We start from the raw sequence: 15,273 nt of genomic DNA on the forward strand, positions 1-15,273 counted from the left end.
CTGGAGGTCACACAGCCATCATTCAACATACACTCCTCACTTCAAATGTCTTGCATTGGAAGCTATTTCCTCAGACAAATCACACCTCTTTAGTGTCTGGACTATCTGGCAGAGTGACACAGGATCTGCTAGCCCCCATTTCACATGGGATGGAGCAAACTATTGCACACGTCACAATCTGAGTTAGAACTAGTCTTCAGCAACCCATGCTAGTTGTAAAATGTAAGAGACGACTGACAGGATCTGGTGGTCAGACTCACTGACTTGGTTGACATATTATGTCATTGTATCGCAATTGATTGATGCTCACGCTGTTGATCACTTGACTGTCTTTTCCAGACCCGATTAGTTACGAACAAACAACAAATAGCTGTTCAGAACACTAATGAAAGATGGTTTCAATATCGTATTGTCCACAGAATTCTCACAACCAATAAAGACTTATACAACTATAATATATTAGAATCACCACTATGTACATTTTGCAAGGCTGAAAAAGAAACAATCGTTCATTTGATGTTTGAATGCAGATACGTAAATAGGCTGTGGCAAGACCTTTTAAATTGGATTGAAGATAAAACAGACACTACTATAAACCTGGATCCGAAAACAATCCTTTTGGGCTTTCATGAAAAACGTAGCGATGTTCTGAACTTTATTTATCATAACAAAGGAATATATATATTCCAAAACTAGCAAATATACGTCCAACCCTTGAAAGTCTCAAAGCCAAATTAAACCACAGTTACAATTTCCACTAATATAATGCATACTCTGTATGCAAATATAGCAAGTTCACGACTTTCTGGTCATCATGCCACAACTTATTTACATAACCTACTAGATCTCACTTGCTTGTTACTTATTGTGCTGTGTATTTGAAATAATGCTGTGTATGAATGATAAAACTGTACCAATGCGTAAAAAAGAAATAAAGTGGAAAACAAAATAAAATAAAAATAAAATAGCTGGAAAATTGCTAAGTGCGACATTAAACGACAAACAGTAGGTCTTTGGACAGATTGTATGTCTTCAGGAAGTACATGGACAACTGACCTGGAAGGTGGAGTGGATCAGGCTGCAGATCCGATGTCTTCTCAGTACTGTATTGGGGACTCACCTGCAGATACATCGCCAGTACTGATTACTTAGGAGAGTAAGTATAGAAAATATACTGTAATGGATGTCCATGGCATCTGATCTATGTGCATAAGCTGACTAAAGTAAAGCGAGTGAGTGAGTGAGTGAGTTTAGTTTCACGCCGCTTTTAGCAATATTCCAGCAATATCACGGCAGGGAACACCAGAAATGGGCTTCACACATTGTACCCATGTGGGGAATCGAACCTGGGTCTTCGGTGTGACGAGCGAACGCTTTAACCACTAGGCTACCCCACCGCCCCACTAAAGTAAAAGGGCATGACATATAAGAAACACATTCCACACACAGTGTGTGAAACAATTACACTATCTTCCCACTCAAAGGTTGTTGAAATTCAGGTTTGTTAAACCAATTGTTTTCAAGAATATTCCTATCAATCCACAGTGTTGCCTATATGCTGATATATTCACAGATTGCCAGATCGCTAACTTTTAAGCAGTCATGAACTGTACACGTTCATACCTGAACATGCCTTAGTGAAAACCGATTGCTTATAAGAATATTCCTATCAACCTACAGGATGGAGGTCTTGACGAGATCATGGCCGTGATATTGTTGGAATATCGCTAAAAGCAGCAAAAAAACATAATCACTTAAACACTCTATGCCAAAATGTGATCACGGCCACCTCAGAGACATATCTGTCTTGAACTGTACATGTTCCTACCTGACGTGTCTTCCTGGCTTGATCCCATGTACTTGCTGGCTGACTGTAAGTCGGGCGGATGATCCAGAGCCGAAAAACACTGCATCTCCGCCTGTTTGTCTGTGTACTGCACGAACCGAGATGGAGAAATGGAATATTCAGAACATGAAGTGTCCCCACTCACTTGGCGCATCATCATCTGCTGATGACCAGTGGTGGCAGTTTGACCTTCGGTCACTGCATCCACTGCGTCTCCATGATCTTGTTGACCACTGACATGATTTACAGTCTGTTTTTTGTCCACGGCTTGGTCAGTTGGTGAAGCAGCTGGGTCCATCTGAGATGACCTTTGTGAGAGGTCAGCTGTGTTGGGTGTGAGATCAGTGTGAGATGGATTAGACGTCTGTACAGTAGACGCCATGTTGGTTGGCTGTATACTGGAGGGTGGTTGAGATACTGGGCTGAGTGTCTGGGGGATGGACATTTGCTGAGATGGGTATGCTGAGCTTGGTGATTGTGGTACTGACGGGTGGTCGGGATGGGGAGGCTGTGCTAGAGGCTTCATCTGTTTGGTAGATGCTGCTGGTGGACTCGCTCTCACAACTGCTGCCCAGACGGTGGAAGGGGGACTTGGTTGGTGAGCTGATAGGTGATGGGGGAACTGAGGAGTGCTGACAGTTCATGGGATCCATACTGCAACATAGAAGATCAGGATTCGGTGAAGAAGATTTGATAAAAAAGGGCAGGACATGAAACCAAAGAGATGGGATGTGAAACCCAAATAACAGGACATGAAACCCAAAGGGCAGGACATGAAACCCAAGAGATGGGTTGTGAAACCCAAGGGACAAGACATGAAACTCAAGGGACAGGATGTGAAACCTAAGGGACAGGACATGAAACCAAAGGAGCAGGACATGAAACCCAAGAGATGGGTTGTGAAACCCTAGGGACAGGAAAGGGACAGGACATGAACCCAAGGGACAAGACATGAAACCCAAGGGACAGGACATGAAACACAACAGGACATTGACAGGGACAGGAATGAACCCAAGGGACAGGACATGAACCCCAAGGGACAGGACATGGACATGAACCCCAAGGGACAGGACATGAAACCCAAGGGACAGGACATGAAACAAGGGACACACATGAAACCCAAGAGACAGGACATGAACCCCAAGGAGAAAGGACATGAACACCAAGGGACAGGACATGAAACCAAGGGAAAGGACATGAAACCCCCAAGGGACAGGACATGAAACCCAAGGGACAGGACATGAACCCAAACCCCAGGGACAGGACATGAAACTCAAAGGGACAGGACAAGGGACAGGACATGAAACACAAAGGGACAGGACATGAAACACAAGGACAGGACATGAAACACAAGAGGACATGAAACACAAGGGACAGGACATGAACAGGACATGAAACACAAGGGACAGGACATGACACATGAAACACAGGGACAGGACATGAAACACAAGGGACAGGACATGAAACACAAGGGACAGGACATGAAACACAAGGGACAGGACATGAAACACAAGGGACAGGACATGAAACACAAGGGACAGGACATGAAACACCAAGGGACAGGACATGAAACCCCAAACACAAGGGACAGGACATGAAACACAGGGGACAGGACATGAAACAAAGAGGACAGGACATGAAACCCAAGGGGACATGAAACACAAAGGGACAGGACATGAAACCCAAGAGACAGGACATGAACACCAGGACATGAAGGGACAGGACATGAACCCCAAGGGACAGGACATGAAACACAAGAGACAGGACATGAAACACAAGAGACAGGACATGAAACACAAGGGACAGGACATGAAACACAAGGGACAGGACATGAAACACAAGAGACAGGACATGAAACACAAGGGACAGGACATGAAACACGAGGGACAGGACATGAAACACGAGGGACAGGCTGGGAAATCAGGACATGAAATCAGGACATGAAGATGAAGAAACAGAACATAAAACCCAAGGAACAATATGTGAATCCCTTGGACAGCTTGTGAAACCTAAGAGACAGCAGGTGAAACCCAGTATGCTAGGTTACCGTGTTAATGAACCAGTGTTAATGAACCAAAGATGTTAATGAACCAAAGATGTTAATGAACCGTACTGGGCTCCAAATATGGAATCCTTTAGTTCCATGCATGATACAGGTACACTACTCACTGAGGTGAACAGCACTGTTTCAGACAAGAGGCCTCATGGTGCCAAACCTTACACTATACAGCTAAGCAGGTCTGTCAACTACAAACACTTTCAACATGCAAAACTCAATCAGATAAAACCTAACTTCAAATCTCCCTGTGTCTTTGAACTCATTAATTCTAAAAACCAGAACACAAACATTTCTTTCCCATTATCACGTTAATATAAGGATAAAACAATCTTGAAAGAAAACATTATTTTCCTCAATAATTTTGAAAACTTTATCATCACGTCTTTCCAACAAAAGGTGATCTCAGCATGACATAAATGACATGCTGTGATGTAAACAATTGTCCTCAGCATGACGCTGTTTTCACTTCCTCCATCCTCACTTACAGAGTGAATGAAGTGTGTATAACCTCAGTGACCAGTCCTTCTGCAGACCAGAGGGCATGAGGTAGGCAAGAGGCCCCACTGACCACAAGATTTACAGACTGTTGTACATCTACTGACCACACTGTGTGAGCACGGCAGGTGAGAGACCATCTGACCACACAATATATCGACTGTCTGGTCATTCTACAGATCACATTGTGTGAGCAAGGAAGGAGAGAGATCCCACTGACCGCAAGGTGACCACTGACTAAGACATCCCACAGTGTTGAGTTACGGTCACTATCGGAACAAGCCACACAGTGTAAGGATTAGTGGTAACTTCCAACGGAGAAGAGGCACACACAATATAGGTAGGGATTTCAACATTTGTGTTTTGTGTTTAAAAAAAGCTGGTAAATATATTTAGGTTGTAAGGCACGGACGGACTATTTTATTTCAAGGGATAGCGGATTTTCATTTGAGAAAATATCTTCCTTATCTTTTGACACCTGCACCTTCATGAATCGCTTTGATTGACTAACAAGCAGAAATGAACAATGAGGATGCTGATGACCTAGTCAGTAGGATCAACAAATAGTCCTACAGCCTTTATTACCCACGTGGTCAACGTATGGATAGTTGCATACTAATCTTGTACGTCACACGAGTGTCGTATCGCGTTTACCTGTGTCGTAACGACTTGACCTGAGATTCTAACGATTTGATTGGATAACCGATGACCTCTCAGTTAGGTCACATTCTGACGTAACTATTTTTTCATTCATAACAAACACGTGAATTCATTCATTCTACAACTTAAATGCATTGTGGGAATGTAAACATTGCGAACGTTGCCGTGTCGCTGTTTAATTGTGAGTCGAACTGAGACATTATATCCGTCGAAAAACATAAACGCATTGTATCACCAGTGATGTTAGCCAAATGAAGCAACTGGAAACCAAGAAACGAGGTGCTACGGAGTAGTTTACTGTAGGCGGCTGTACGAGGGGATGACATCTGACATGCATCGTGACATCGGTTACCAAGGCAGTGACGTCATTACAGTGTGACGTCATGCAAATATTGTACTACAGTACAAAACTCTTCCGCAACCTCTTTATGAAACCGGTTTCGGTTTGAAACCAAAAACATAACAAAAATACGCTATTTTGTCAATTTAATGCATGTAAGACGTGGGTAATAAATAAAATACCACACTCGGTCTCATTACATACGAATTATACGAAACTCGTGACCTCCTTCTCCTAGGAGACATCGTTTTGACAGTAGATTTTGCACAATGCCCTGACAATGCTATGACGTCATGAACTTGATGACATCACAATGCTATGACATCGCTGCACTGCAAGTCTAACGGTAGTACAGTGTTCAGAGATGTACATTTTTCATTGAAAACTAATGAAGAGTGATTTTTGATGATAAATAGAATCTCATCCTCATGTCTACTTCCATCAATTATATCAACACTCGTTGAAAAAGGTAAAAATATCCTCGGCAAACCTCAGATATTTGTAACTTCATCAGCTCGTGTTGATATAATTGATATCAGTAGACACTTTGGGTGAGATTCTGTATTTAGCAATGGAAGATGTAACTATTTGGCAGCACACCAAGAATCATAATAATTTGCTCTGGTTACCTTTCAATTGTCTTCATAATTTCATTACCTGACTCATAGGTATTTTGTACTACTAATTTTCAGGACACGTTTACCTGAAATTATGGTGCTGTAAAGATATATATAATAATGGCCATTTATACTGCACCTTTTCCAAACACTCGTGCATGCTCAAAGCGCTAATACATTATTACCCCGGATAACCCAAGCTGCCTGTTAGGCGCTAGAAGGGTTATTAGTCACATGACTTGTCCCACCGGGTACCCACTTTTTGCTGGGTGAACAGAGGCAAATTTTGAACAAACTGACTTGCCTAAGGTGAGACCACATGTATCACATATGCTTCGTTGTGGGGGCAGGACTGAAGTCCTAGAAACTCTCAGGAGTCAAGCTACCAAACACGGTCACCCATCCAAGGACTCTCTGCGCCCAATGTTGCTTAACTTCAAATGAGTTGTGATCTGAGCTCTATGCACAGGACCACATGCCACCACAAAGATTATGACTGACTGACTGACTGACTGAGTTTGGTTTTATGCCGCTTTTAGCAATATTCCAGCAACATCACGGTGGGGAACACCAGAAATGGGCTTCACACATTGTACCCTTGTGGGGATTCAAACCCGGGTCTTCGGCGTGACGAGCCAACGCTTTAACCACTAGGATACCCCACCGCCCCACAAAGATTATGACAGAGTATTAGTATCATTCACCTTGTATTTCCATCTGCTGATGTTAAAGACATGATGTCACCATCTTCATCTTGGAGAGACACAAATGACCCGGCTGACTTGAAGCTATCTAGGGTGTCGCTCTGAAGGAAAATAAACAAACAGTTGTTGGAGATCTCTAACATACTGGCAAACCTAAAAGCATTTAAATCCGATCAAATTATGAAACACAAGTAATGTGTGTGACATGGTGTGTTTGAAGTAAATGACACACTTAAGATCAGTCTAAGTAAACTTTGGCTCAATATTATTCGTTACACTGCTATATTGACTCTAACAAACCCTAGTAGAAGGTCGCATCAGCTAACCTTTGAGCCACCTATGACCGTCCAATTAACTGCAAGACGGACGAACACATTTAACCAATCACACTGATGACATGGTTACTATTAGCATATTTTTCCACAAGATGACATCCAGGAATATTGACAAAAACGCTATTTTCAGTGACTGTTTACTCACTGTTGTGAATAATGGCGTCCTCCATGTGTATCACTCGGAAGTAATCGCTCGGAAGTGGGATTCGGAATCGTTCCAGTACAAACGCTTTCATGGTAAAAGTTCAAACGGTATGTGTGAATGTTAACTTTCGCGATTTGGTAAGCTATGTTCTGATTGGTCAATACAAACTGTTAGCTGATGCTACCTTTTACTACTGTTTGTTAGACTCAGCATAGCAGTGTAACGAATAATACTGAGCCTAAGTTTACTTTGACTGCACTTAAAATGTACAAGTTATCTGAAGGCATCCCGTTAAAAATCAAGTTAGGATTTGACAATCCAGGGATTGATATCCTGAGCAACTATCTACACCACTGGATGTGATCAAGGAAATCACCAATCTTGGTTGCACTTGTCAGTTTCAGGTTGCACCGGTGCAAGTTCTAAATGCTTAAGCTTAAACCTTGCTGTAACTATCACTGCCACTGAGACATTCTGGTACAAAATTACAGTTACCATGGTTACTAACAGCATACATACCGAAGGCCACCTCTTTATGATATCTGACCCTGGCGTAGACAGACTTGCGTCTGCTAGACTGGACGACAGGTCCAAGCCACGCCTGCAACAGGAACACTTCATCAGTGGAAGTCCATTTGCTCATGAAAATCTTGATTTCATAATTACCATTGCACTTGTGAAACAAAATACATGTGGAAGAGAAAACATGCTGCTACAAGCTCCACAACAATATAAGGGAAACTAGTGCTGGTAGATGACAGCTGGGCGCTAAAGCAACAATGTGAAGTCAAATCAGTAATTTCATGAAATTCCTTGACATTTTAGGGATTACATGTTATCCCTGGGGGTCACAGTGATTTCAGGAAATTACTGATTCTTTTAGGGATTACGTGAAATCCCTGGTTTCACACATTCCCTGTAACAAATACAACAGTTCATAGCAACTGGTTTATAACTTTGATTGTGGAGATCGAATATCAACTGCCATCACAAACTACTTAAAATATGAGTACATAATGCCATGGCATTTAGAAAGTGGTCAATGCCAATGAGAATGTGTAATCCCAAATATAACATATGTTATTTAAAATATGATGGCAAGGAAGAGCTCCCAGTACTTTTGCCAGAGATCGGCACCCTATCTCTTGATGCAGATCTCAACATATATGGCTGAGGTAAGATCTGGTGACCCCTAAGGTCAAGGACAGATCCTAAGTGGAGGTACCTCTGTACACTTACATGGAGATCCCAGTCAGAAAGTTGGAGGTCACGCACTGTCCACATGTCATCAGAGAGCCAGGTGGGTCTGCAAAAGGTCATACAAGAAACAGGTCTTCAACATAACAGACAGAGTTGTTTCCCCTGAACTACCAGGGTGCCATTGTACAAAACAACCTTTGCACTAAGACTACCTTAAGCCTATGTTAAGGGATGGGAGTTACGGTCACCTTAGCGCTAAGATCGCTGTGTACAACGGCACCCTGGTCATAACAGACACAGCCTCCGCAATGTCTGCAGCTTCACAGTTGTAAAGAAGGAATACCTTGGAACAGTTGTCAGCCAATATAGAAATAAGGCAATGTTGGCATTAGGCACTGTGGCCTGAAGACCATACTGAACATAATCATATCACCATATCATATCATTATATCGGGCATTTTAAATCAATATTATCTGAACAAACATTCTTTAGTGAACTTTCCACTGTATTCTGCTAATAAGGACAATGAATCTGCTTGTCATAGAATAATGTCATCCAGTATATTATAATGTCACTGCATTCCAGAGTACCATTATGTTAATGACCAGTGGGACTTCGTTACCATGGTGACACTCACCTAGAAGGTTGGATTCACTTCTCTCCAGTTCTAAAATCATTGTCTCTCTTTTATAGTGCTGGAAGAACAAGAGAATTGTTTTCAAAGGTTATAAATGTATAACTGTTAGATGAATCAAGACATCACATGATATGACATATGACGTGATTCACAGCCTTCAAACTTAAGAGCTGCTCTGCTAGCCCCAAATTTCTCTGACAATAGATTATTCAGGTATTGCTGTCCTCATTGACTTGTAGCACTGAAGGGCCACAATTCTGAACCAGATCCATGCTTTAACATGGTGCAAATTGGAACTGTATCGAATGATAGCAAATGTACATTAAACATTTGTATCATTCAATCAGGAATAGCAACAGTATCTGAGGACTTGTGAAAAAAGGCCCTCTTGATAAATCTGAAAATCTCTGAAGCTGAGTCATTCAGCCTCAGTACCTTCTTCCAACAAGCCCTTGAGTCCTGGAACCGTTTTAAGCCCTGGGTCTCAATGGTTACATGGAGGCCCTGTTTGGGTAATAATTTACTATTTGTCAAGTAACATTACTGTACACAGTGTCTTGGTTCTTTTCTGGGAGAGTCAATAGCTTGAAGATTATGTAATTTTTTGAGTAAAATTGATATTTTATACTTATCCTGACTCATGCTTATTATGCTTTTCTCCTCCTTCTATACAAATGATAGTGGAACACTTGAAATCCCTTGTAGTTCCCTTTAAAGCGGACGTAAAAGAACACTCACCCACGAGTAACCTCCCTTGCATACTTTCCCGCCAAAACAGTCATATGACCAACCATGCTTGTCAGTCTCTCCTCCATCGCCATGGTGGATGGTTGTGGGAACTTTGTAGTCCCTATACGGCACTATATTTCTTTTAGTTGTGATCCTATAGCCTAAATTTTGCTAAATTCTTCGATCGGGGATCGAACCCGATACCTTCCCCTCTCCGGGCGGACGCTCTAACCACTACACCACGGAGGCGGTCCATTCGCATAGAAGGAGGAGACAAGCATAATAAGCATGAGTCAGGATAAGGAAAGATAGTCTCTCTGTGAACACGTCCTTAATATTGTCATAACTGTCATAAAAGTCCTTATTGTCATAACTGTCCTGTCATAAAAGTCCTTATTGTCATAACTGTCATAAAAGTCCTTATTGTCATAACTGTCATAAAAGTCCTTATTGTCATAACTGTCATAAAAGTCCTTATTGTCATAACTGTCATAAAAGTCCTTATTGTCATAACTGTCATAAAAGTCCTTATTGTCTCTGGTTTGATTTCTGTCACTAAGAAGCTAACCACAAAAGTAGAAACTGGCGATCATGGGGATTTCATTAACATTTTCAAAATAGTGCCAAACTGTTAACCATATTTCTGACAAATAGCGCATGAAATTATTTGATTAGTATCACCGGTGCATGCATTGAAGTTGGAGAATTATTTGTGTGGCATTACCTCTTGAATGCACCTGAGTTTCTTCAGCCCCTCCTTGGCCCCCCAGGAACACAACTCATGGAGACCCCTCAGGGCACTGTCAAACTTCTTTCTTCTGTTTGGGGAAACAATCTTCGGCTATATGCGATGAAATTAAACATATATCTGTTGAGGGTTATTTCATTAATTTCTCTTAAAAACTGTGTATTTTGTAACAACAATTATTTTAAACTTATGATGGATATAATCTAATCATCATAAATTTGAGTGTAAATTTGACCCCTTTTCAGCATGTTAGAAGATACCTAAGCTATTTGCCTATTATGCGTAAGTATGTGCTCCAAATGAACATGGTTTTCTTATCATGGTCATGCCAATGAAAGAGATAACAGCATTGATTTGAAATTTCAAGCCGTCTAACTGAAGACTACATACCTCTATTTCAAATATAATAAAGAAAGAGAATTCAAATTTTTAAAATATTGTGATCAAGAATTTGGAACACTTCATCAAAAGGAACAATTATAATGTTTTTTATAAACATTATCACCAAACAATTTCTTTAATCTATAATATCTACAACTGTACATAAACTTCCTGTATTCAAGGTTTTGTGAACCAAGAGATTATTTCTTTGGTACTTACAGTGTAGGGACGGTGCCCCTGGAATAATGACAAGGTTGTATCTGCTGCACCGTTGAAGGATCCACCTGGGAACAAAATTGAATAAAAGCTGTGAACAGTGTGACCTGCACTGTTGCCATACAATTTATCGACAGAGCACTGTGTGATTGAATGGCATTCTCAGCTCCCTAGGGAGTATACACACCCTAAAATGAATGTTTGTGCGTTGAATGTTTGTGCATCCCACTGGCAGTTTAAGTAAACTTAAGCTCAGTATTATTTATTGCACTGCTATACTGAGTCTAACAAATCCTAGTAAAAGGTCGTGTCAGATGAACTTTTGGACTGACCAATCAGAACACTGCTCACCAAATCGCGAAAGTTGTCATTCGCCCATACTGTTTGAACCTTTACCTAAAAACCTCGAACGATTCTGAATGCTATTTTCCACACGTTTCCGAGTGATACACATGGAGGACAAATGAGAAAACAGTGGCTGAAAATAGCGTTTTTGTCAATATTCAAGAATGGTATCTGGCGTAAATATAAGCTAATAGTAACCAGGTCAAATATCTGTGTTTATTTTGGATTTTTGTTTGTTGATAAATCAATGTCAGCAACCAGGGAAGAGAAAATCCAAAAACTGTACCGTAAGTCCCGCCGAATCGTAACAGGTAGTCATTCTCTGATTGGTTTAATCCGTTCGGCCTTCTCGCGTTTGATTCGACGGTCATAGGTCGCTCAAAGGTTAGCTGACGCGACACTTCTACTAGGGTTTGATAGACTCAATATAGTAGTGTAACGAATAATACTGAGGCTAAGTTTACTTAGACTGATCCCACTGGGTAACCATTCTCTGCGGGGATAAGAAAGGCAACTTCTTGGAGAGACATTTTAGAAGTTGGGAAGTACAATACAGAAAAACTTTATGAATAACAACTTCTTTGCACTTGTACTCATGAAAGAAAAGAAACTGTTATCCACAAGTTTGTGTATATCGTAAGAAAGGCAAGTTTGTAACAAAGTCACGTGTCTAGTGAGTAGTCAGACACAACATGTTTCAGAACCTGAGTGGGAAGAGACCAAAACCTGATGACATGATGGAATATGACAGAGCCAAGTGGTTAAATCGCTTATTATGACGTTCCTCCAGTTTTATGGTTGAAGCCCATTTCTGTTTTTTCCTGCATGAGTGAGTGAGTATGGTTTACACTGCTTTTAGCAAAACTCCATCAATATCATGTTGGGGCACACCAGAAATGGGTTTCACAATTCGTACCCATGTGGGGAATCGAACTTGCTTCTTCAGCATGACAAGCAAACGCTTCAACCACAAGACAATCCTACTACCAACTTCCAACAACAGGGCTCCAGATAACTTTTGGGGTGTGAGTGTACTTACACATCATATTGCAAGTGGAGGTGTACTGAGAATTTTGAAGGAGTACTGACATGTTTTTGTGTGAGCGAAGTTGGTGATGTGGTTTGTCTGGACGATTCATCGATCACTATTTCCAACCATGTATTTGTATTTGAAGACGCTGCGGAGAAATAACTGAGCCACGCAGGATGCGCGAAATGTCAGGTCCGACTGGATATAAATAGGAACAGTGTAGTTTTTAGCCAATCGAAAAATAGTGACGCATATCGTTGCATGGCAACGCAAGGGATTCCTACTGTCGGGGTTTCCTCATGTTTCAAATCGTGTTTCGCAAAAGAAACTTGACAAGTATTTATCCGAAATAGATTTCCATTTGCACGATACGCACGGAAATTAAATGTTAGACGTACAAAGGTATTTATGTGCGTACACGATACGCTTAAAATCTTATATTATGTCGTACTTAATTGATTTTGAGGCGTACATTACGCCTGTACGCCCTTTATCTGTAGCCCTGTTGAGATGTAACTCACCAAATCTGACCTAGCGATTCATGAAACTACTTCATGTGACAAGCACAGGTGAGTAGAAAATAGGTTTGAACCCCAAATCACTATCAGGACCAATGACATTTCCACAGGACCATCATGTGTCGCTTGGATCTAACTAATATTGAGTCCGAAACATCAGATTCCTTGGCAGCAAATCTTACATCGGAAAGCAGGACTTGCTTTTTCCCCCGAGAATATATTCTCCTCCAAACTTAACGTATCCACATTGGTTGTCTCAGCTTTCAGCTTCTGATGGTAGGCTCGGTCTTCCAGTGTTTGGAACCGACATTCAACTCGGCGGTCATTCTGAAATATACAAGCAACATTTTCATGAATTTCAAAAGAAAAAGCTGCCAAGCATGCTGAATGAGATGCCACAATTGACTGAAACTGGAAGGAAATGGACAGCTGTTAAATGTGTAATATATTCTATTCTTTGAGTTTGTATTTTGAAATTGATATTCAGAAAAATCGCCAATGGGATGAGGTATCTATTTATCAATATGAAAATTGTGGTCATCGAAAATATCTTACATAAGCTGTTGTCACAAGTTACAAGGTATAACTTTAAACACACAATACTCAAAGCCAGGTCTTTATTCACAACCTGATTCTAAATCATGCTCACGGAGATGTTTTTGTCAGTAATTCATGCACAGGGACATGAAATATGTTGATTCTTTCAGATATTTTGATTTTGTTTTGGGTTCAAGTCACTTCTCCAATATTTGTTGATACATGTATTTAGATAACAATTATTGGTCTCTATGATCTATATCAACAGAAGGGATGTCACGATACATAAGTTTCACGTATCATGATACCTATTTTCGCGGCATTATTGCTTAAATTTAGTTACATTTTCAACATTAATATTTTATGATTTATAATTGTCCATGAAAAGATCAACATTTATTATTCTCAGATTTTAAAAAGTTCTAATTTCTCATCTTTGTCAATGAACTGATATCAAATTTACAGATGATATCCCACTGTTTCTCATATATATAGGTATAACATGTTTTACATTGTGTGTGATATCATATGTATAGATTATATCCTGTCTCATATTAGATATATTATATCCAGTTTACAGATGATATCCCACTGTGAATCTCAGATAAGCTGATATCACATCGTGTTTCATATTGAGTGTGATATCCCATTTACAAATTATATCCCATCTCACATCTAGAGATAAGATCTTATATCATGTTTACAGATGATACAGGTGATATCCCATCATGTTTCACACTGTGTATATCAGGTTTACAAGATACGCTTTTGTGCATGATATCACACTTACAAATGATATCCTATTGTGCATGATATCACAGTGCATATGGCATATGATTATATGTGATATTGCAATAAATGATGATACATGATTGTAGATGATATATTTACAGATATCTGATTATATATCATGTTTACAGATGATATCCCACTGTGAATGTCAGATAAGCTGATGATATCACATCGTGTTTCATATTGAGTGTGATATCCCATTTACAAATGATATCCCATCTCACATCCAGAGATAAGATCTTACCATGTTTACAGATGATACACGTGATATCCCATCATGTTTCACACTGTGCATATCAGGTTTACAAGATAATATGCTTTTGTGTATGATATCACACTTACAAATGATATCCTATTGTGCATGATATCACAGTGCATATGGCATATGATTACATATGATATTTCAATAAATGATGATACATGATTGTAGATGATATGATATTTACAGATGATATCTGATTATATGATATCATATTTACAGATGGTGTCCATTGACAGAAATATAATGGATACTAGTTTTGACTTTAAACATCCCTAAAACTCATACCTACTCATATTTTAGAGTTCAAAGAAGGGGGAACAAACATATATCAAAGCACATGTACTACAACCATTCACATCACACATTTAGCTTTGTCTAATCAAACCTTCACCTAAACACTCACAGCAAAACACATACACACACACAGTGTGTAAGAAACACAGCAAATCAGGTATAGAATCTGTCAACATGATCAGGGATCAATTCAGCAACACAAAACACGTTTGTGCAAGCTATTAGGCCAGACCAATTTTATTTTTTATTTTACGGATTTTTGTCCTCAGAAAACCTAAAGGCAGGAGGAAAAAAAAAAAATCACCAGTCAAAGTAATATTCCTTTTAAATACTAAAAGTATTGTATTTTTGGCAATTTATGAAGTGTAGATGGTGCAAATAA

The 15,273-nt window shown here is 40.0% G+C and overlaps 1 protein-coding gene across 1 annotated transcript in view; it reads right to left on the reverse strand.

Moving 5' to 3' along the window:
- LOC124277812 (guanine nucleotide exchange protein smcr8a-like) overlaps positions 1 to 15,273 on the reverse strand; it is a 55,931-nt gene that overhangs the window by 22,544 nt on the left and 18,114 nt on the right. Inside the window, 10 exon segments of the mRNA XM_046713526.1 lie at positions 1,005 to 1,120; positions 1,992 to 2,170; positions 2,205 to 2,500; positions 6,722 to 6,822; positions 7,721 to 7,802; positions 8,441 to 8,507; positions 9,040 to 9,097; positions 10,493 to 10,609; positions 11,117 to 11,181; positions 13,189 to 13,333. Of these exon segments, the coding sequence (XP_046569482.1) occupies positions 1,005 to 1,120; positions 1,992 to 2,170; positions 2,205 to 2,500; positions 6,722 to 6,822; positions 7,721 to 7,802; positions 8,441 to 8,507; positions 9,040 to 9,097; positions 10,493 to 10,609; positions 11,117 to 11,181; positions 13,189 to 13,333 (1,226 nt within the window).

The sequence above is a fragment of the Haliotis rubra genome, unplaced genomic scaffold, assembly GCF_003918875.1.
Source record: "Haliotis rubra isolate DU_JTF1 unplaced genomic scaffold, ASM391887v1 Scf228, whole genome shotgun sequence".
Lineage (NCBI taxonomy): Eukaryota > Metazoa > Mollusca > Gastropoda > Lepetellida > Haliotidae > Haliotis > Haliotis rubra.